Genomic DNA, 23,126 nt, shown 5'->3' with positions numbered 1-23,126 from the left:
CTCAAAGTGAAACTGCTTTTATTTGAAGACATTTCTAATAGATCAATACATTTGATTTATTTATTCCGAGACATGCATGCATTGAACTATGTTTGTTTGTGCAAGCAGCATATCTGATATATTGGCAGGATTGATGGTGTGTTAACACTGCTCATCATCTGTAACATAACTGTATGAGAGATGAATCTTTCATTGAATTCAAATGGAGACTAGTGCCTAACTAATATTCAGGTTTGTCCAATATTATAATTCCAATTATATATTGTATCATATCGTATTTTGTCATTTATTCTGGACCAGACATTTAACAGCAAACAACAATTCTGACCAAAATATCGGTTTTACAATTGTGGTTGAGAATTTCATGTGGGTGATAATAATGAATGATGTTGAGTCACAATGTGTGGCACTAGCAATCGAAGTGGAGTTCCAAGGGACAGCAATTGAAAATTAGCCAACTGCCAAACACTGGAACATTTACTGTAATGTGCATTGTCCTTCAAATAAATAAACTAAACTGAAAAAACTTTATATCATTATCGATACATATATCAGACACTATCATTTTCATAGTACTGTATATAGGGGAGAGTTTCTAATTCATGGAAATATCAATATCAAATTTTCCGTAGAAATCCAATCGGTATTCTATTCTTTATAGCTGTGGGTCATTGGTCAATGATTCTTCACACTATTTGAAGGAATCATTATTATTGACTCAAGACACAAACCAGGTGTTGTGCACACGGTGAGTGTGTTGGAATTGAACGCACAATATATTGGGTTCATTCACAACATTTGAGGTCAATATTTTACCACTACACAAACAAAAGTAGAGCAGGCACATCCACTCAGCATTGCAGGTGCAGGACAACAGATGATCAGTACTGTAATGAGAAAAGAGTAGAGTCTGCACAGTGTATAGACTTTAGGGATGTCACAATATATCGTCCCACGATATATCGCAATATCAAAATGTGACAATATGTATCGTTGAGATGAAATCTCATATCGCGAGAAAAAGAAGCTGAACATGGTGGCACTGATCTGCATCTGATTGCATGCTCGCTCTCCTTTTCATTGTTTTGTTTGAACAGACGAGGGACGTTACAGACACGGAGGATGAAAACGGTGAATTTACTCAAATTAGCGTGGAGGATGCCCCCTCAACTTACAAATCGATCGCAAAAGAATATTGTTAAAATATCGTATCGTTATCGTGAACCCAATATCGTGTATCGTATCGTGAACTGAGTGTATCGTGACACCCCTAATAGACTTCACTCCCAGTTTATTTGTAGACCACTGACCATCATGGCGACCATGATGGCCACTCCACCATCATGGAGAGGCCATCATGGCGACCTTCTCCAGAAATGGATGAAAATTCTGATGGTCATGCCATGACCGAAACGTCAATGCTCTAGAAACAAACTGGGAGTGAAATCTACGCACTGTGCAGACTCTAATTTTTTCTCAATATTTTACTACTGTCTGAAGGCTGAAGTTTTGCTCCATAGACAAGTGATCCATCCTTGCAGATGCAGAAGAGTTAAGCTCAGTATAGTAGGCTATGTAGCTACTGTACCCTGCCTCTGAAATAACACATGCCCCTGGAGGTTTTCCTTCTCTTTTTCAAAAAAGGAAATATATTTCATATATTTAATCCAAACAACCGACTGCAAATATCTTTGCGCTTTGAACCAAGTTTCAGACCCATTGAGTTTTTTAGGTCGGCATACGACATCAGACCTGCTGACCTTACCTGTTTGGAAGGGATACTGGACCCGGTGGGACAATTTAGAGCAGTATTGTGTCATTATTTGTTGGATTAATTTGTGTGTTTGGTGGGTTTGTGCTGGCAAATGGAGGCATGCATGCATGCACCCAGAACATTGTGTCTGATTTTGACAGACTTGAACACTCTTCTACTAATCATCCTCCTTCTCTCTGTCCATCTTTCCCCTCCGTCTTGTGTGCATCCAGCTCTATCTCTGCATGTACAGTGAGTCAGCAGGATGGCACACACACACACACACACACACACACACACACACACACACACATGCACCGGCTCCCACTCGATTGGCTGCGATGGGGAGCCATAACAGCTGGCCCTCTTCCCATTTGTTGCATCACCAGCCATCAGCCAATCATTGCCCGCGTACTCGTCCTGATGATGCTGCACACGCTCAGTGTGCTGCAGTGAGCCAGCATTTACTAGAGAGAGAGAGAGAGAGAGAGAGAGAGAGAGAGAGAGAGAGAGAGAGAGAGAGAGAGAGAGAGAGAGAGAGAGAGAGAGAGAGAGAGAGAGAGAGAGAGAGAGAGAGAGAGAGAGAGAGAGAGAGAGAGAGAGAGAGAGAGAGAGAGAGAGAGAGAGAGAGAGAGAGAGAGAGAGAGACTCCTATCTGGCTCATTGCTGCTACCTGGAGGCAGGGAGGCATGGCTTGATGTCAGTATGCAGGGTTTCTCACAGACAGAGGCGGAGTAAAGATACTGTCTGTTTCACTCATATGCAGGAACTGTTTGGCTCAGTGTCCTGGAGTGGATGACGCCTGTTGATTGGTCCATAGATGCAGCACTGTAAGTGTTCAGAATAATGCATTGCATAGTTGTGGTTATATTGAGCTATTCATAACAGCTAGTATTGTAATTCTTCCATATGAGGCCATGAGCTCTTTGTTTTGTTGTAAAATCAATATGCAAAAAGGAAACGAGTTTAACAAAATGCCTTTTGATGAAGTGTAAATTCTTATAGGGATGTTTTCCTTTTTATCTTCATATTGCCTCCCGTTGCATATAAGATGACAGCTCAATCGAGCAGGAATCATTGAGCTCAGCTGGAGCAGCTCTGATGATGTAAGAGTGGAGACTGGTGCGACCTTGTCAGCGCAGATCTTCTGTTATCCTGTTGTGGCTGCATGCAGGATTTAGGATTTCACTTTTATCATCAGTCCCATATTTTTGATGTGCTGCTTATGTGCTTAGTCTGATTCATGGAGCTGTTAAGTTATTGATGTAGCCTGGTGTGTGTGTGTGCGCGTGTGTGGGTGTGTATGTGTGTGTGCACGTGCGTGCACATGTGTGCGTGTCCACGCGGGCATACATTATACATTGTCACTCAGACCTCACTAATCCAAATGATTGTTGCTGATAAAGAGCTGGTGGAGGAGTTACTGTTTGTAGCTGCCAGCTAACACATTACATAGCCTAGTCATATATTGAGACTTTTGGTCATTTCATAATTACAAACCCGGCGGACATGGTGGCTACGTTATGGCAGTAATATTACTACCTCCAGTCCCAAATTTCAGACTTTAACAATTCATCACATTATAGTTGCAGGCTATCGTATCTCATTTCAATTGAGGGAGAGGAAGAAGATATGCATCACTTTGTTTAACTTTAACTATAAATACTTGGGCTGGGCTAGGCTATCATTATATGAAACATATTTCTGGTACATGAGAGAGAGAATGAGAGAGAGAGACTGGTAAAAGAGAGAGATCAAGAGAGTAGGATGGAGAAGAGGAGAAAGAGAGCATTGCTGTAGGAAGCAGTATTTCCCAGAGGGCTTTTCCCCAGCAGCAGAGGTGGCCTGTTTCCCTGCCTGTCTTAAATGTAAAAAGACAATAGGAATGGCACACTTTCCCTGCCTGTAAAGTGGAAGCTATTCACCAGATAACCTTACACGGATGTCAGGGATGGGATCAAAAGTTGTTTGCGAAACAACTAAAGAGCAAGTTGGACGAAGTATTGTGGATCGTTTTATTGTGTTTATTGAATGACTTAATATCAAGTTGTATTCCTCCTAAAGGCTCCATCTCAGATTAGATTACCATACATAATATCATGTCCAAAATCATTAGGATTCAGTGTCAATATTTCACAACAAGGTATTAAGGCATAGTGGCTATACGTTTTCCTTTGTTTTTATTTTTTCTAGGTTCAGCATTTTTTCCCTCTCGGCTGTGTTGAACAACTTGCTGTCCTGAACATCCAGTGCTTTGCTTTCACTGAGTAATCAAATATTGATCACCTTAAGTGCCTTTGGTGCTGCTCGCCACCAGCTAGCAGAGCCGAGCTGTGGGATGTGAAGCACCAGCCCACGATGGGGGAGGCTGGTCAAACAAGACCCCGGCCCGAACCGGCCTGTGCTCCGGCCCGAACCGGCCTGTGGTCCAAATGCCAACAATATGAGAAGCGATGATCATTTTCCTAAACCTATCCTCTTACTGCATGCACTAGTAGGATTACAGGCTGGACCCAGCAGTGTTTTGATCCTCAGTTAGTTGGTATTGCTTCTAACATTTGATGCTGAGGCCATGGCCCCAGTTTCACCTCCCACCTACCTCTTCACATCCACACACTAAGACTAAGGCATTCTGTTCCACACCTTCAGTCCCATAGACTCAAGGATTAGAGAAGGTAACTACAACTAATTAGTTTATAACGCTGACCATAAGAGAGAGCTCTTGTATCAGCACAGTATTTGGTTCTAGACAGTTTTTGTTTTCTTGTGTTCAGACATATAGGTTTATTAGATGTTGTGTTTTACCTTGACTGGTTGACACGTCATACCCAGCTGTCAGTAGACTGCTTCTGAGGAAGGCGAGAGCTATCGCCCGAAACTGTCAAGGTAAAACATCTAATACACCTATATGTCTGAACACAAGAAAACAAAAACTGTATAATTGTTACGAAGACATGATGAACGTCATTGAACTAGTAGTTGGTTCCACCTTGTTACTTGCTGATTGAGCAGATGTTTACAGAGTTGACATTAGAAACCGGACGGACGACCCCTGTCTTCACCACACACGTGTTACGCGGCACAACACACACAGCATGCTACATGGTGCGATGAAATTTGTCTTCCCCCTCTCTCCCATCCTGGCTCGTCCTTCCTCCAAGGGGCGGGGCCAGGGAGGTGGGCATCTTTTCATCACAGCGCCCTGGGGACCATAGGCACCGCTGGTCAGGTGATGTCTTCTTGCATGTTTTTAGTGGGGGTTCATATTGGTGTTATATGGAGGGAACCCCAGGTGAGCACGGGGAGAACATGCAAAAATTTTCACAAGATAACCCACCTGCACACTAGGCACCAAAGGCATGGGGAGACTCCATGATACCCCCAGTGCACTGCCAACAGCGACCCAGGCCCGGAATTGAACCCAGGATCTTCTCGCTGTGAGGCGACAGCGTACCACTGCAGAGTTCTAATAACTGCAGTGCTTCATGAGTTGGAGGAAAAAGCCTGTAGTCGGTTGATTGGTGTGTCTATTTGTGCGTTTGACATTTCCTTTCTCAGCGAGAGGCTGGAAAGGAGGAAGACGTCTTGGCTCAAACTTGGCTCAAACTTTGATCTTTACAACCCGCAGATTTCCCTGCCTTCCTCGAGGATCACCACTGTGCGTTTGATCGTGTGTGATGATGTCACTTTTCTTTGCGTGTCTTTCCTCACCGCTGTCTTGTCCTCCCTCCCTGTGTCTCCGCAGGGCGCAGGGTAAGAGGAAGAAGGACTCGTATGTCACAGGTTTAGGATGGCCAGTGAAGGCTCCAGTATTCCCAGCCCCGTGGTGCGCCAGATCGACAAGCAGTTCTTGATCTGCAGCATATGTCTGGACCGCTACGAAAGCCCCAAAGTGCTGCCCTGCCTGCACACCTTCTGTGAGAGGTGAGTGGTGCTGCCATGAGGTTATCATGACTCCATGTGTTGTTGTTGTTGTTGTTGTTGTTGTTGTTGTTGTTGTTGTTTAGCCCTATCATGTGACTGTGTAGCCTACTAGTTATGCATGCTCTTGTGTGTTTAGGCAGAGGGAGCTCAGAGCATAAGAATTTCATTGTATTTATACATATGACAATAAAGTTGAACTCAAACTTGTTTTCCAGTGAATAGGTTATGCAGGACTGTACTGTATGTGTGCAAGTGCCAAGGGTTTGTGTTGTGCAAATGAGTGAGCCTGTGTGGTTTCAAAATTCAAATGTATGCTGCATAACCAAGTGAATAGGTGCAGTAATTACATTTGTATTCATTGCATCCTTTATGTAAATCTGGGCATGGGCACCTTCACAGTAGATATTGTGCAGTGTCACTGCTTTTGACTTTGACATCTTTCAGACTTTGGTGCGTTTGTGTCACCCTCTCCCTCTCTGACAAGCACCCTTTGTTCCCGAGACAATAGTGAAAGCTTGGACACTGTCTCTGCCTGTCCCCTTGCACTGGACTCTGTCTCTGCCTGTCCCCTTGCACTGGACTCTGTCTCTGCCTGTCCCCTTGCACTGGACGCTGTCTCTGCCTGTCTCCTTGCACTGGTTGTTTCTGGAGAGACCAAGCTGTACCGTTATTATTTTTTTTTGTTTATTTCTCACTTATTTGTCTGTGGTAAAAGTAACTGTGCTAAGCTTAATGTTGATTTATTATCTCTGCCAGGAGATGATGTTTTGGTTTTTCGAGTGCATGAGTGTGTTCCCTGTTGCAGTGCGGGGAGGCGGATCAGACAGAAGCCGCCAAGCAGGGCGTTTAGAAATCAAAGCGTGACTTCGGCCCAAACCCCGTTGCAAACAAATGTGAATATCTGAGTTGAATGTAGATACAAAGGACCGTGGATGTGTGGATGTGTGGAATTTGTTTGTGACAGCATTTCAGAAAAGAAAATCGCATCGTTATTCATGCCGGGGACATCCAGGAAACCTCCCTGTCTCCCAGCGCGACTTTCAACCGCTTCATCAGGCTGCCTGAATGCAGTTATGTTATGCTCCAGCAGGGAGCAGGGAACAGCCTGGAGGATGGAGAGACCCAGAAAAACACATAGCGATTTTTGCAAATAGCGACTTTTGAAGTGCGCTTCTCAACGATCCGATCCCACGGTTCTTTGTATCTTTGTAACTGTTATTGAAACGTGACCACACACATTTGTCTGGTAAAACAAATTGTTTCTGGACATCATTAATCATTAATATTGATAATCAAAGATTATTTTTTTAGATTTGAATGTCAGCAGCATTATGAACGAATATTCGAATGTTCCGAATATTGGAGTACAGCCCTACACGTGACACTACGTCTCCTCCTCTTCCTCCTCCAGGTGCCTACAGACCTACATCCCGGCCCACAGCCTGACCCTGTCGTGCCCTGTGTGCCGGCAGACCTCCATCCTGCCGGAGAAGGGCGTGGCGGCACTGCAGAGTAACTTCTTCATCACCAACCTGATGGACGTGCTGCAGCGACCGGCAGACGACTGCTGCAGCCACGAGGCCGCTGCTCTCCAAACCATCACCACTGTGGCCACAGGACAGCTGCTGTCCTGCCCCAACCATGGAGGCAACGTAAGAGACACACTAGCCATGTTCGGTATGGTTCACTCACTCACTATTCCCCATGTAGTGTTTATCATAGTGAACTATATGGGGAACGATCAAACATGTTTCGGGACAATACCTCACTCTTCAACTTTGGTAAACACAGCCGCTTTGCATTGTGTTATATGGGAGAACATGTAGCGTACAGTACATTCCCTGTTCACTAGAAAATGCAGTGCATTGTGGGTATTTTATAGTGGACTATATAGACCAAATCACCGTGACGTCACCATGTAAACAAATTTACTTCCGGGTACCACTTGGGGAAGGCGGCAGGTTTAAATGTGCGTGTTGTCAAATAAATGCTGTCAAACCCTCTCGTTGTTTTCGGCCGACTACTTTCAATTTAAATGGTTAAACGGTTGGTAAACATGCTTTAGCCTGGGTAAACCCATCCCCCACGTGACCTGCTCTCAGACCTGTTCTCAGTCACTATGATAGTGACTGGGAACTGAGAGAGCAGGTCACGTGGTGGCTGGGTTTACCTAGGCTAAACATGCTTGTCCGACGTATCTAGCCTTTCTTCTGTGTTTGTTTTATGTAGTGTTAGCTAGCTAATAACGTGTGTTTGTCTGTCAAACTCGCTGTTTTTTTACGTTACAGACAGAGTAACCTCGCGTCACCAGGCTCTTCTCGGCGAGAAAGAGCCTGGTACAGACAGAGCTACTGACGCCACGTCAATTTAATTAAGCTTCAAGTCTACTCTAGTCTGGTCCAACAGGTAAATTAGCTAGTCTGGTCTCCACTAACGTTAGTGAAAGTGTTGTTATGAATGATATTAAACAACAACACAACACGGACGAACCATTTTTGTCTTCTTTGTCTGTTTTTGTCTTCAACACGTCAGTTTGTGCCGTCCACCGCCATTATAATGTGTGGACCTCAGGGGTACCCGGAAGTAAATGTAAACATCCCGCTGATTTGGTCTATAGTGAATCAAGATTTGTTGAGATTTCGGACACTAGTAAAAAAAAAAAAAGGCGAATACGGTACATTATATATAGTCCACTATTTCTGTAATAGGCAACGGTTTCGAACAGGGCTAATGTCACCAACTGTCTCTCAGTTTGTCTGCCTTTTTCTGTCTCCTTTACTCGTCTCACACACAGAGTTCTCTCCAGTGCCATATGATCAGATTGATGGAATAATAATGCTCACCAAGGATAATATGACATGACACTTGCAAGATCGGAAGCTAATGTTTACAGTGTGGGAGTCAATGACGTAATTGTGTAACATGGTTGTCTTTCTTGTCACCTAGGTCATGGAGTTTTACTGTCCGCCATGTGAGACGGCCATGTGTCAGGAGTGTACAAGTGGTGAACACGCAGAACATCCAACTGTGCCTCTGAAAGATGTGGTGGAGCAACACAAGGCCTCATTACAGGACCAGCTAGATGCTGTCAAGAAGAGGTACAACAAGGGCACAGTGTATTCTCTTACAGAACACCATATCATTGACATTGGCCTAAATATACCATACAGATCATTTCCACTGGTTATTCACTGAAAGTAGCACATGATTAATATTTGATTTAATTTAAAAACAACCACCTACTGATGCCATAAAACATCTCTATCAACGTCCAAAAAAATAAAAAACAAAAAAATAAATCTACTGGAAAATCTACTTGAAATTGAAGAGTTGAAGTTAAGTCCAGTGGATCTTGTTTTTATTTTTTGGACATCTTACTACTGGATGACTGAAATGAACCTACAGACAGACTCCATCATCAGTATTATACCATTCACTCTATAAACATATGTTACACTACAGACAATATGGATCTTACTCCCAAGCGGTGTTGTCAGGGCCGTAGTATTCTATAGGAAACTGTGGACGATTCCAAGGGCCCTTGACTGACAGGGGCCCTGAAAAAAAAATGTACAGTGCACCTGAACGCAACATACAAGATACCCGCTGAATAAGTGTCCAAATGTTCATGTCATTCTGGCCAATACTCCACTTCTGTTATAACATTTCAGTCTGGAATATGGAATATCTTTCAATAATCTTTATGACTAAAAGGCTAAAAGTAATCTCATGTGTAAGAAATGACTGTTCTACATTGAAGTAAAAAATTTAAATAATTACCTTGTTGGTTTTGGATTTATTTAGCTTCAAGAGTGCATTTTTGTTCGTGTGACCCTCAACACAGGCTTTGAGAATCCCGGGCCACTTAATGATAGTTATGCTTAAATTAACCCACTCATATTCTGGTTTATTTCAAGAAAAACATTTTGGCTAGTGGAAATTCTAATTGGCTGGTAACTTCTAGCAGCCATATTGGCAGGTGGCCAAAAAAGCTAATTTCAAGCCCTGCAGGGAGAATAAGTGGTGCCATAGGAGTGAGTGAGAAAAGGATCAAATATTGGTGTTTAAGACTGAATAATGACATCACAACTGTTAATTTAAAATTAGTTATTCCTCTAAACCTGACTTCAAATGCCCCAAATTTTTCCGTGCCAGCGCCGTTTGGCCCCCAACCCTCAGCAAAATCTGGCTCTCTGGTGGCGAGGACATTTTTTTGTGGTCCTCTCTATCATCAAAGTTCCTGGGTTACGGCATGACAATATTTGTTAAAAATTAATAAAATAATTGCCCACCCCTGATCTAGCCTCTTAAATTGGTTCTCAAAGTGAACCAAATTCATGCATTTTAGTTTAAAATGTAAAAAAAAAATCTTACAGGGGGCATGGCCCCCCGAACCCCCCAAGAGGGTCCAAGCAAGGTCTACTCACCACAATCTCTCCAAATCCTGTGGGAAACATACAGTTATTAGTATTTTCTTTGTTCTTAAAAATATACATGGCCTGTTTGTGTTTTGCAATATGGATATTGTTTTATTTATAATTAAATTGAGCATTGGGCCTTTGTAAGAATGTTTATTTGTATTATTTCAATTGTCACACTCATGGATACATATTTGAGGTTTGTTTATTAATTGGGAAAGGACCACTGGAACAAACGCCGCAAACATGATCCGGCTACTTTTTCAAACTGACTGGCTACTCAAATGTTTGGGGAACTCTCTGATTTAAAATTAGATATTCCTCTAAATTGGGCTTCAAATGGCCAAAATTCCCCCCCGCCGCCCTTTGGACGGCGGCATCCGTGGGCCCGATGTGATATCCTTTCATGGGGCCCGAAATCCCTGGCTACGCCCCTGGGTGTTGTAGTCAAGGCACTATATCTCAAGTCCGAATCGAGTCTCGAGTCCCAGGTGTTCGAGTCCAAGCCTGAGTTACCAAAGTAGAGTCAGAGTCTCGTCCCCATTACCTGAGTCAAAGTCCGGAGTTACTGAACATGAACATGAATCTGCATGTAGGTGGAACACACGTGCCTGCCCTTGCACAAAATTAAATAACGTCACGGTATTAATACAGCTATTAATATCTTTGATCATAAGTTTTTAGGGCCTATTACAAAAAAATTGTGGGGAAAAACACTCTTTATCAATTAAAGTCAGAGTTGTCTTGTCCAACTTCCCAGTCCAAATGGTGTATGCTCGAGTCAAAGTGTGAGTCATAAGTGCTCAAGTCGAGTCAAAATAAGCCCAGGACTCAAACTCTCCTCCTAAGTAATGACTGCGAGGGGCATGAATGAAATGTAGAAAATCCTCCTCTATGTCTGCTCTGTCACATGACTGTGACCCAGTGTACAAATGAGTTCTCTTCCTCTCTTTTCCTTCCGTTGCCCCCTCTCCTCCGTTCCTCCTCGCCCCTCCACGGCACCCAGGTTACCGGAGATCGACTCGGCCCTGCTGATGCTGTCGGAGATCCTGCAGCAGCTGACCAGTCAGAAGAGCTCTATCGAAGACGACATCCATACTACCTTTGACGAGCTGCAGAAGACGCTCAATGTCCGCAAGAGCGTCCTGCTCATGGAGCTGGAGGTCAACTACGGCCTCAAGCAGAAGGTGCTCAGTGCAACAGCTGACGCATGCAGCTTTAGTAGTTTAGGTTTGATGTTTGTGATGTTTGGTGAGTCGCACCCAGAGACTGGTCTTAACGGCTCTCGTTATAATCTTGATAAGTGCTGTTTCAACCTTTTTATTATCAGAGTGCAGCACTTTGCAGTCATTATCTTGAACCTACAAGGCTGTTGGGTGAATAGCATGTGATTATGTGACCGTATTGACATTGGAAGTACGGATCTTGTTCAGACTTTTTGCTACATAACAGAAGAAAATAATACGGAGGGGAAAGTAGAAAAGGTATATGGTATAACTTTGAAATTAAGACGTTGCCCGTGTAATCGGGCTACTGATTTAGCTCAATTTTTGCTGATCGGTGTGCCAGGGGCTCAGTTTGACTGATACGCGATTCAATAAAACATGGAACTGTGGGAGAGCCAACAGGCGGAGAGAGGGTTAGGCAGAGAACCGATCACCCAGTCTGGTTGAGAGCCTGATGCCCTCCCATCAGAGAGCGCCATCACATGGTTTGCTAATGTCAAAACACTGCAGTCCGAGGGAAGGCCAGAGTTATCTGTCTTGATTGTTTATTTTATCTAGCAGCTAAGACAAAATGAACAGCTAAGACCAGCTGTTTGAGTTACAGAAGCTGCATAGCTAAATTGCTAAAGCTAGATGGAGCCACTTGACTGTATGTCTTCAGTGGCTCGTATATCCGCTGGGTTGATTTGGGTGTGTCTTGTGCAGTGAGGGAAGTATGGTAGCCTAGGTAAACCCAGCCCCCACGTGACCTGCTCTCTCAGTTCCCTTGTGACTGTAAGCAGGGTGAGCCTGAGAGCAGGTCACTGGGGGCTGGGTTTACCCAGGCTAGAAGTATGGCAAGTGGGTGTGGACTTTATTCCAGTCTGGGAGCAGTGATCTCTGTTCCTGCATTACAGCATGTTCTTTTCCAAAGCTTTCTGTGTGCCAGTTAACACAGACTGCATACCCAGAGAGTAGAAGGGGTTTGGAAGACACATTAGATTCCTGTCTAAGATAGTTGGCTCAATGGCCTCACTTGTCGGAGAAGAGGAGTGTGATGGCCAGATGCGGGTGAGTTTGTTCATGAGGCCGTGGTGAATGATGTCATAATGAAAAGGAGGAATGCAGTCTGTAGCCTGTCAAAAGGTTTGCTTGCAGTCGATTGGGATTCAAGTATTTCTCCCCGTTATGAATCCCAAGGTTTATTTAACAATATCACAGCAATGTTTATTTTTTTATTAAGTATGACATACTGAGGATTTATGATGTACACGAGACTGTTAGATCACAGTTAATATAACAAGTATATTGTCGGTCCCTACTAATGCCGACAATAAATACTTAGGGAACAGCACTCTGGAGTTGGTAGGAGTTGAAAGGGGTTTTACTGGGCTTTTAGCAGGGTTCTCGAGATGAAGGATCGTCTCTCTAACCACTAGGTTTCCTGCGTGTGTGTGCGTGCGTGCATGTGTATGTGTGTGTATATGTGTGTGTGCGTGTGTGCGTGTGTGTGTCAGGTGCTCCAAGCCCAGCTCGACACTCTGCTGCAGGGCCAGGAGGGCATCACCAGCAGCTGTAACTTCACGGAGCAGGCCCTGAGGCAGGGCAGCGAGGCGGAGGTGCTGCTGGTGAAGAAGCAGATGAGCGAGCGCCTGGGCGAGCTGGCCAGCCAGGAGCTTCCTCTGCGGCCCGGGGAGAACGACCAGCTCGACTTCCTGGCGGAGACGGAGGGCCTGAAGAAGTCCATCCACAACCTGGGCACCATCGTCACCACCAACGCCGTGGCCTCCGAGACCGTGGCCACCGGCGAGGGGCTGCGCCAGTGTGTGGTGGGTCTGCCCACCTCCATCACCATCACCACCAAGGACAAAGACGGAGAGCTGTGCAAGATGGGCAACGCCGTCATCACCGCTGAAATCTCCACGCCCGACGGCAGCACGGGTGGACGGGAGATACAGGACAACAAGAATGGCACTTATGAGTACCTGTACACGGCTCCCAAAGAGGGAAGCTGTACTTTATCCCTGCGTTTGTATGAGCAACACATCAGAGGAAGCCCCTTTAAGATAAGGGCTATTAAGTCTATCGATGTGTCGCCAACTTCAGACGGCATGAAGAAGAGGCTGAAGTCACCGGGCAGCGGGCATATCAAGCAGAAGGCCATCAAGAGGCCAGCCAGTATGTACAGCACAGGGAAGAGGAAAGACAACCCCATCGAGGATGACCTCATCTTCAGGATTGGTAATAAAGTGGTCATACCCCACAGCGCCTTGTAAATGTGTTGGATTTGGTTAAACAAAATTTAATAACTGGCAACATTGATTATCCAGTGCTCAAAAAGATGCATTTTTACCCATGACCTTGCAACATTTTTGCATCACTCGTCAATCATGTTTGGAACATGCATATATTGTATGTTCATCGATCTTTAAATAATTCCGTGAAACATGAAGTGTGCCCATGACAGATCACGTCAGCTGTGTGACCCTTGGTGAAAATGCATTTCAAATATCAACTTGAATGTGACTTGAAAACCAACTATACATTCTGCTATTCAAGCCATTCGTCTGCTAGAACTGTATGCATGTGGCACAAATATTGTAATATTTTCTTTATAGCTGTGTGTTTCATGTTTTATATTTATGTAATATTGTCTTTAGAGCTGTGTTTCATGTTTTCTATTTATGTAATATTGTCTTTAGAGCTGTGTTTCATGTTTTATATTTATGTAATATTGTCTTTAGAGCTGTGTTTCATGTTTTATATTTATGTAATATTGTCTTTAGAGCTGTGTTTCATGTTTTATATTTATGTCATATTGTCTTTAGAGCCGTGTTTCATGTTTTCCAGGCACAAAAGGAAGAAACAAAGGAGAGTTCACTAATCTGCAGGGCGTGGCAGCCTCCTCCATGGGCAGGGTGCTGATAGCGGACAGCAACAACCAATGTGTCCAGGTACAAACACTGTCCTCTGTTGAAGATGCTGCATGCTGCTGTCAGCCCACAGACACTAGGGGGCAGTGAGAAGTTACCAGCTGAGCACCATGACTCATCATTATTAGTTACCTTGAAGTTGAACAGTGCTGCCTGTGCAGTTTGCCGTCTCCATGGAAACGCATGCGGCTTAGAGGAAACCTTGTTACCTAAAAAGTACTGAAAATTCCTCATCTGGCTGGACTGTGAAACTGAAACACTAAATAGATACTAAATAGAGACATCTGCATCTGTTCTTTGTCTTTTTCGATGTGTTTTGTGCTTATATAGATCTTCTCCAATGATGGCCAATTCAAGAGTCGTTTTGGTGTGCGGGGCAGGACTCCAGGTCAGCTGCAGCGGCCGACAGGTGTGGCCGTCCACCCCGGTGGTGACATCATCATTGCGGACTATGACAACAAGTGGGTCAGCGTCTTCTCAAGTGAGGGCAAGTTTAAGGTGAGTCCTACAACATGATGTATTCTTATTAGAGATGTAACGGTATGAAAATTTCACATCACGATTATCGTGACCAAAATTATCACGGTTATCGTATTATCACGGTATTCGTAAAAAATTGCTGAAAATGTTCAAAAAGTACAGAGACTCACTGAAATCATTTTACAACGTTTTATATTGAAAACTCGGACCCAAAAAGGATTGAGACACTCACTGAAATCATTTCTCCAAGGCTGCACGTTTGCATCTGGGAGACGGTTGCCAACTTTGGTTGATGATGGACAGTATTTACCATGTTTTTCAACGCACTGTAATCACGGTACCACGGTAATCATGGTACCACGGTTTTAACGATAATGAAAATTTGAAACGGTACGGTTATCGTAAGGAATTTTATCACGGTTATCATTAAAACCGGTTATCGTTACATCCCTAATTCTTATCTTTATTGGATTACTTCAACTGTCAGTGGGACAGAATACCTGTGAGTGAGCCTTCCACAGAAGCGAAAAATAAACACGTGAATGTTTGAGATAGCCTACTTCATCTTCACTCCCATGTTGTGGTTTTACCAAAAGATTGTTTTAACTGGTGCTGGGAGTTGGTGCAGGAGTTGGTGATGGAGGCAGTCAGTGAGCTGTTGATTTGGGAGATTTTGTTATTGAAGGAGTGGAGAGAAAGGAGTTGCAGAGATCAGGGGAGGAAAGTGTGTTATTATTATCTGGGGGTTGGAGTAGTTTCTTGACAGTGGAGAAAGAGGGTTGCGGGGGTTTTGGTTGGTGCTGTTGATGAGGGTGGAGAAGTGGGCGGATTTGGCAGCTTGGAGTGCGTCACAGTTTTGGCTTTGTGTTTTTGATGCTGTGTTTTGATGCTTGGCAGTTCAACAGTTTGTCCAATTTTCCTACTTGCAGTTACAGCAGGGGTGCAGTGGTAAAATGCAGGGTATTACAGGCTGCCTTCCATATAGGGCAGCCTGAGGCTCATTCATTGAATGGAGCCACCCACACCTTCACCCACTATCACACAGCTATTTACCACACTATTCATGCCTGTTTACCTTGTGTATGTTCTTGGGATGCTCTTCCATTTGCAGTCATATTGAAGTCACGTTCAGTATAAGACAGGATAGACAGACACTGGGCAGTGATAAGGAGTTCATCCTGTAGTAGGCAGAGACTAGACTGTGATGATAGACTAATATTGACACTCCACTGTCTATGAAGCAAACTGCTCTTTAATGTAGATATACTTTTACCTCACAGGACCACTTCTCCCAGTCTTATGTAGTATATGAATAGAAAAACTTCTGGTGTATGTTTTTTTTGGGAATAATATGCAGAAAGACCAATTCCTAAAAAAAAAAAAAATCGAGAAATAAGAGGACAAACTAGAGGGCACTCGGTGGAGTGCATACCTCTGCCACGGTGTGTTACGTCAATCTGTTTGGAACTTAGGTGCCTTTTTGTGATTGGCTACCCCCATTGCCACACCTCCTTTTGGCCAGTGGGCATGGAAAGTTAATTAGTTCATCCTTGGCCCGTGACCGACCTTTGTGCAAAGTTTTGTGGTGTTACACATGAATCTGTTTGGAAGTGAAGTGCCTTATTGTGATTGAACACAGTCACACCCATTACAGTGCCCTCTTTTAAAACTTAATCACTTCTAAATTGGCCCATGAATAACCTTTCTACAAGGTTTCATGCAAATCTGTTCATACATTTCTGAGATATCCTGCTGACAGACAGACAGACAGACAGACAGACAAACAGGGGTGAAAACATAACCTCCAGCCAAGGAAAGGCCCAGCCAACTCTGTAGCGGAGGTCACTAATATCATTTTGATATACGATAATTCCGTCTGTCATTACTAAAAATTTGTTACTTCAGTGGCTTGATCATTTCTTATTTTGTGGCAACTCAATCCTTGCCCAACCATAAGCAGTAAATGCAGTCCATCCATGGCCCAGAGCAGCACTAAGCATGGCTCTCCTTGCTTTGCCTCTCCAGTCCAAGCTGGGCTCAGGGAAGCTGATGGGCCCTAAAGGCGTGTCGGTGGACAGGAACGGCCACATCATCGTGGTCGACAACAAGGCCTGCTGCGTCTTCATCTTTCAGCCCAATGGCAAGCTGGTCACCAAGTTTGGTAACCGCGGCAACGGCGACAGGCAGTTTGCAGGTACACTCAATGGTAATATGTGCACTGCCCTCTGCTGGCCTGGCTCTCTGCAGCCAGCTCACACCTGCATGTGGAATGGGGGAAGTGTGCCAAACCAGGAACCATATCCAGCTATGACCCGTGGACCTCGGCGGTTTTCCATTAACCCATTGATACCTGATGCAGCATTTGTGTGTGTATCCCTTTAAGACCGCGAACCGCGTTAACGCGGTTCGCGGTCTTAAAGGGATACACACACAAATGAGGGATATACACGCAAATGCTGCATCAGGTATCAATGGGTTAAGACTGTTTTCTGTTGACAGATAAGACAGGAGTTTGGCTGACCTAGTAATGGTCTACTAATATAGGCTGACAAAACTGATAACACAATTGGAAAATATATGATAGAGCTCACAAAACATACCACCTTTTGTAAATCAAATGGCCATCATATAGATTGTTGACTCAGGTGCCTTTTAAAAGAGCGAGTAGTACATTGGTGTGCCTAACTCTAGTGTAATCTTGATTTTTCTATTTGCATTTGGTGACTTACTTATTGGTTTGCATGTCTTCCAAAAAATCATTTGTTTAATCAAATGAGTTCGGTCTTTTTTGCCATGTAAGATAATGGAATTTAAGGAATGACACAAAATATATATGTAACTTTTTTCTGTTTTGTTTATTTATTTTTTATTCAGGCCCTCACTTTGCTGCTGTCAACCACAACAATGAAATCATTGTAACAGATTTCCACAATCACTCAGTCAAGGTAAGTGCAATGTCAGAGTACGGGGCTGTATTGTGAGCCTTTGTGTGCCGTTTTATTCACCTTATGTAGAAGAGACAGTCTGGCTTGAGCCAGACTAACAGGAAGTGATTGTGTTTACACTTCCTGTGACGCATAAACCTAGTCTGACTCATATCCGAGTCAAACTAGGTTTGACCAGGTGAGTCAGACTTGTTTGTGCAGGTAAAACAGCTGGTGTTTTGAACAGGAAGTCGTGACACAATGGGTCAAGTGGGCGGGGCTACATGAGGTGAATAATGAAGGGTGAAATCACTAATAATTATCTACAGTACCAGCACCCTCTGGCTTGTATGTCGGAGAAATGAGGGATGAGTGATACTGGGTATGTCACTGGACTTATCAGGTCAGCACCCATCACAGATGTTTTCTACTGTATGAAAGCATTTCTGTGATTTATTACATGTATCATTTGTATGTGGTCTACCACACTGGCATATAGGATCAACCACATTTAAATCAATTTTACATGATTGTCTTTATGCTATTATGTCCTTGAAAAACAAAAACAAAACTAGGTGTTCAACACGGAAGGGGAGTTCCTGCTGAAGTTTGGCTCCAATGGCGAGGGCAACGGCCAGTTCAACGCCCCCACGGGGGTGGCAGTGGACGTCAACGGCAACATCATAGTGGCAGACTGGGGCAACAGCCGGATACAGGTCAGTGCAAAGGACAAGAGAGAAAGTCGCCCCCTAATGATTGCCTGCAGAACTGTTTACACTACAGTTTTTCGGATATGTGAGATCATGTGCACAATTAATCAGCATTGTGTTTCGGCACAAGACAATACAAGACAGACGGGCTCAGACACAGGAAGAAAAACAAACTAAAACTAAAAAAAACTAAAAAACAAAACCCATACATACATCATTGACATTTAACATTGCAATGTGGTGCTACCAGCTGCTCAAGGCGCTTATGTATGTAATAGATAAAGTGCTTGGGATCTCACGCAAGGGGTCCACATCCACAAGACACCAGCCGGGCAAGCCAACCAATGGCAACCATCATGTCCAACTTCAGTCACCTGTCATTCTTAACCTCGTCAAAGTGCGCCAGAAACGGTTCCCAGATTGTTGAGAACCTCCCAAGCGAGTTGGTCCACAGGGACCTGAGTCTCTCCATCTGTATAACAGAAATCATGTCCATCAGCCATACCTGAAAAGAGGGGGTGGAGAGGAGGACTTCCACTCCTTCAGAATGAGTCTCTTGGCAACAGTGGTGGTGGAGATCTCCTTTTAAGGAAGCCTGAAGAAGGTCTTCCTATATAGCCTTTCTCCCCTACTCCTTTCACAGTTCTTCAAATTATATCAGCTTATGCCTCATTTCTACACCTTGCAGCCTAAATGTAATATAATAAGCAGAAAAGAGACTGGTGATCATTTTCTTATCTCTCTCTCTCTCTCTCTCTCTATCTCTCTCACTCTCTCTCTCTCTCTCTCTCACTCTCTCTCTCTCTCTCTCTCTCTCTCTCTCTCAGGTGTTTGATGGCAGTGGCTCCTTCCTGTCCTACATCAACACATCAGCAGACCCTCTGTACGGCCCCCAGGGACTCGCCCTCACCTCCGATGGACATGTGGTTGTAGCCGATTCTGGCAACCACTGCTTCAAAGTCTACCGCTACCTACAGTAGCCCTCCCCTCCTCCCTCAGTGCACAAAATGTACAGAGTACACACACACGCACACACACACACACACACACACGCACACGCACACTCATGCACTGGTGTGGAGCAACTGGCAGATTTGCACTCATCCACTTATCCCTTCTTCCTTCCACCATGCCATCACTGTGCCATCTGTTTGACCTTTCACCTTGTGTACGTCTGTGGCGTCCTTCAAGACCACCGAAGAAACAAAAGTATTTGTGTGAATGAAGTGAGAGAGGCTCTGATCTTCAGTGGTGATTTTTTGCTTTGGAGAGTCGCTCATAATAACCCTGTTCCCTGCTGAGATACATTCCATGTTTACAACGCTGATTTGAAAAATGAAACTTTAGTATTACACTTAACAGTAGACCCTTTGGTTTGTTGTGGCAAGACACTTAATGCAAGTTCAGGCAAACTGGAAAGTCATGCTATTGTGTAAATGGATGAATATTTGATGCTGATAATATTGGTTGGAGTTGGATCAAAGTGAAACCCAGAGGTATCAAAAAGGTGCCTGGTTACCTGGAAATGAATAAGAGATCTATTTATAGTAATTGCAGCTTGTTGTCAAACGCTCTCACAGTCCTCACACATTTTGCCTGCTCACTATCAAAGGAACGTATTCAACTTAAGTAGCAGGGTATTTTTGAAGCATGATGAGATATTTGTGTGCATGCTACGTTTACTATTAAACATCAAACTACGGCACACGGCACAACACAGGAACCTGTCCCAGGCCAGCCTGTTCTCACTCCGACGCCGTCAAATCCCGCCGCTTTGTCACGCACCGTGTGTGGACTACTCATTTCATTTCATTTCTTTATTTATCTCGAACAATAAAATGCAAAACAGTAAAAGATCAATCATAAACAACACATTTGAATAATAAAAAAAAAAATGAAAGACAATAGTTATGTTCGAGAAGGAGCAGGAAGAAGCACAATGCTTATCTTATCCTGCCCCTACTTCAACAATGAGATTTTAAATCTTATATTTAAAATAAGTAAATAAAATAAGCAATTCCACAAAAGCATTTACGGTACATCATCACCACCATCATGGTTATAAACATCTACATGTTATCATCATCACCGACATCATGACCATCATCACCAAATGATCACCTTCATCCCTCATTTCTGTATTTCTCAAAAATAATATTCTTATATTTCTTCTTAAACTGTGACATACTTTTACACTGCCTGATCTCCTGATCCAATTCATTCCACAAAGCGACACCGCAGACAGAAATACACATACTTTTGAGTGTGGTACGAACACAAGGATGTTTTAAGTTACCTTTACTTCTTAGGTTATACCATACGTCTCCTTCTTTGAACAAGCTTTGGAGGTTTCCTGGGAGTAATTTATTTTCTGCTTTAAACATTACTTGAACAGTTCTAAGTTTCACCAGATCTATGAATTTTAATGTTTGTGACTTTAGGAAAAGTGGATTGGTGTTTTCACGAAACTCAGCATTGTGAATAATTCTTAATGCTCTTTTTTGCAGTATGCATATTCTATGTAGGGAGCCCTTATAAGTGTTGCCCCACACTTCTACACAATAATTCAAATATGGCAATATAAGTGCACAATATAGAGTATACAATGTTTTATCATTTAGAATATTCTTAATTTTACTCAAAATTCCAATGCTCTTGGCCATCTTAGAACACAAATAATTGATGTGGGGTTTCCAGCTAAACCTATGGTCTAATATGACACCCAAAAACTTAAATTCGTATACTCTTTGTATCACCACTTTTTCAATTTCAATGTGAACATTAGCATTGGTTTTACGATTTCCAAATAACATACATTTTGTTTTGCTCAAATTCAAAAATAACTTATTAGCGTCAAACCAGTGTTTTAGCTTTTCCATTTCAGCAGTGACCACTTTCAGCAGTTGGTGTAGGTCCCCCCCTGAACAAAAAAATATTTGTGTCGTCAGCAAAAACAACCACTTTCAAAATATTTGACACTTTACAGAAGAAAGATTTAGTCGACTAAAATCGTATGATGTTTAGTCAACTAAAGCTAGACTAAGACTAAAACATTTTACATGACTGAAATATGACGAAAACTAAATGGCATTTTAGTCAAGACTATGACTATAACTAAATCAAAATTTGCTGTCAAAATTAACACCTGCGCACAAGGGTACCATGCTTGTCAACATGGGACGCCGTCGGAATGAGAACGTGTTGCCCAGGCTCATACTTATTTGATAACAAAATGACAGAACAAGATTTTTATCTGTGTGTGGAAATGACTATTCAGTGTTATACAGGACCAATACACCATCACTTTGAATTAACAAAATGACACACATGCTTGTTAATGTATGGTGATGATGACCTTATCTGCTGAATTGGTTTTAAAATATCGAATTGTGTTCGTGTTGTGATTCACTACAGAACAGAAACCGCTTGATATTTTGTCGTGTGTGTGTGTGTGTGTGTGTGTGTGTGTGGGTGGGTGGGTGTGGGGGGGGCCTCTTGATACATTGACTTAGTACACTCTGCTTTGGTTATGTGCAAACGTCCTGGAATTTGTTGTCACATTTAATAGTTGAATTCTGCAAATGCATATTATGTCCATCATCATTCACAAGGTTTACATCAGGGGGTTTACGGAAATGGAGGTTTGATTTAACATCAGATACTGAGTTAGAAAACTGGCTTCACCGCTTCACACCTTGCCATGTGCTCTGATGTCTGTCACACAAATCCTTAGAGCTAGTAACAAGTTGTAGGCCTATTTTAAACTATCTGTTGTCTATCTTCTCAAAAGATGTGATGCCTATCAACAGCTGAGGTGTGTGTTCTTGATTAAACCGTTTCCATTAGAAAGCCTCTCAAGCCAGAATGTTCACATAATCGTCATTTAGGATGCGTTTGTCCTCAAACCACACCATTTTCATTTTTATCAAAATTCTGTTGCCCTTAATAATTCAGACATCCATTTTCTACACATTCCTGTTAAGTACTACGGTGTTGGTTTCCTCTGTCATGTTTATATTTGTGATGCCAAATGGAATTAAAGTGCCCATAGGAAATAATATTGAGTTTGTGTTTAGTTCTGATCATATGTTATAATAAGCTTGCCTGGTATCCAGCTCCTATGAATCGCAGTCTTCAGCACTCTTTGATTTGCATGGCAATTCATAAGGAATTAATTATTTTGAACCTTATGAATGTTGAAGACTGTGATTCATAGGGGCTGGATGCCAGGCAACTAATGCTGCATTTACTGCTGGAAAAATAACTAACAATTAATATGGTCTATTTTTTTATTTTACAGTTGGAGGCTTGGTATTTCTTCCTAGAATCTCCAGTGTCTCTAGCATCAGTGCAAGAAAATCCCATGGAAAAACTGCACACAGCATCCCATAATAACTGTCTCGTGTACAGTAGTAGGCAGAAATTGGTACATTTGACAGGGCAGCTGCTGAACTGTCCTGTCCCGTAGTCTTTTGTCGTCTGCACTGAGGGCGTCAGAACCGGTCAGAACAGAACTCATACTTCTCTCCTCCCTGTCAAAACAATGATGCCTTCAGGTTCCGTCGGAGAGAAGTCCGAGTTGTCCCTGGGATGTAATAATCCTGTTACCGTATTTATGTTGTCATTGCGTGCTTCGTTACCTCACTATACCCCCCCCCCCCTTTGCAATCATTTATTTTGATCTCACTTTTATAGTTTTATGTGGGAATTTTACCATTTTCACCGATGTGACGTTTTGGGAGAACATAGAAGCTCAAACGAAAAGCAAAAACCAAAAGG

The 23,126-nt window shown here is 43.1% G+C and overlaps 1 protein-coding gene across 5 annotated transcripts; it reads left to right on the top strand.

Moving 5' to 3' along the window:
* Positions 1 to 5,543: 5,543 nt before the first annotated feature.
* Positions 5,544 to 19,327, top strand: trim2a (tripartite motif containing 2a; the record flags this gene model as incomplete). Of its 5 annotated transcripts, none has more annotated exons than XM_083655439.1 (11): positions 5,544 to 5,677; positions 7,089 to 7,329; positions 8,624 to 8,775; positions 11,102 to 11,225; positions 12,818 to 13,541; positions 14,151 to 14,254; positions 14,564 to 14,731; positions 16,739 to 16,907; positions 17,588 to 17,658; positions 18,213 to 18,353; positions 19,175 to 19,327. In XM_083655439.1, 11 exons carry the CDS (start codon positions 5,544 to 5,546, stop codon positions 19,325 to 19,327), a joined length of 2,181 nt encoding a protein of 726 aa, XP_083511565.1. The 5 variants fall into 5 exon arrangements, with proteins under 5 accessions (XP_083511565.1, XP_083511564.1, XP_083511563.1 ...); XM_083655438.1 differs by having other exon boundaries at positions 11,102 to 11,282; XM_083655437.1 differs by having other exon boundaries at positions 11,102 to 11,282; positions 16,739 to 16,919.
* Positions 19,328 to 23,126: the final 3,799 nt, after the last annotated feature.

Source organism: Poromitra crassiceps (genome assembly GCF_964638095.1).
Source record: "Poromitra crassiceps genome assembly, chromosome: 19".
NCBI lineage: Eukaryota > Metazoa > Chordata > Actinopteri > Beryciformes > Melamphaidae > Poromitra > Poromitra crassiceps.
Note: the sequence above shows the minus strand (reverse complement) of the source record. Positions and strands in the feature narration are given on the sequence as shown.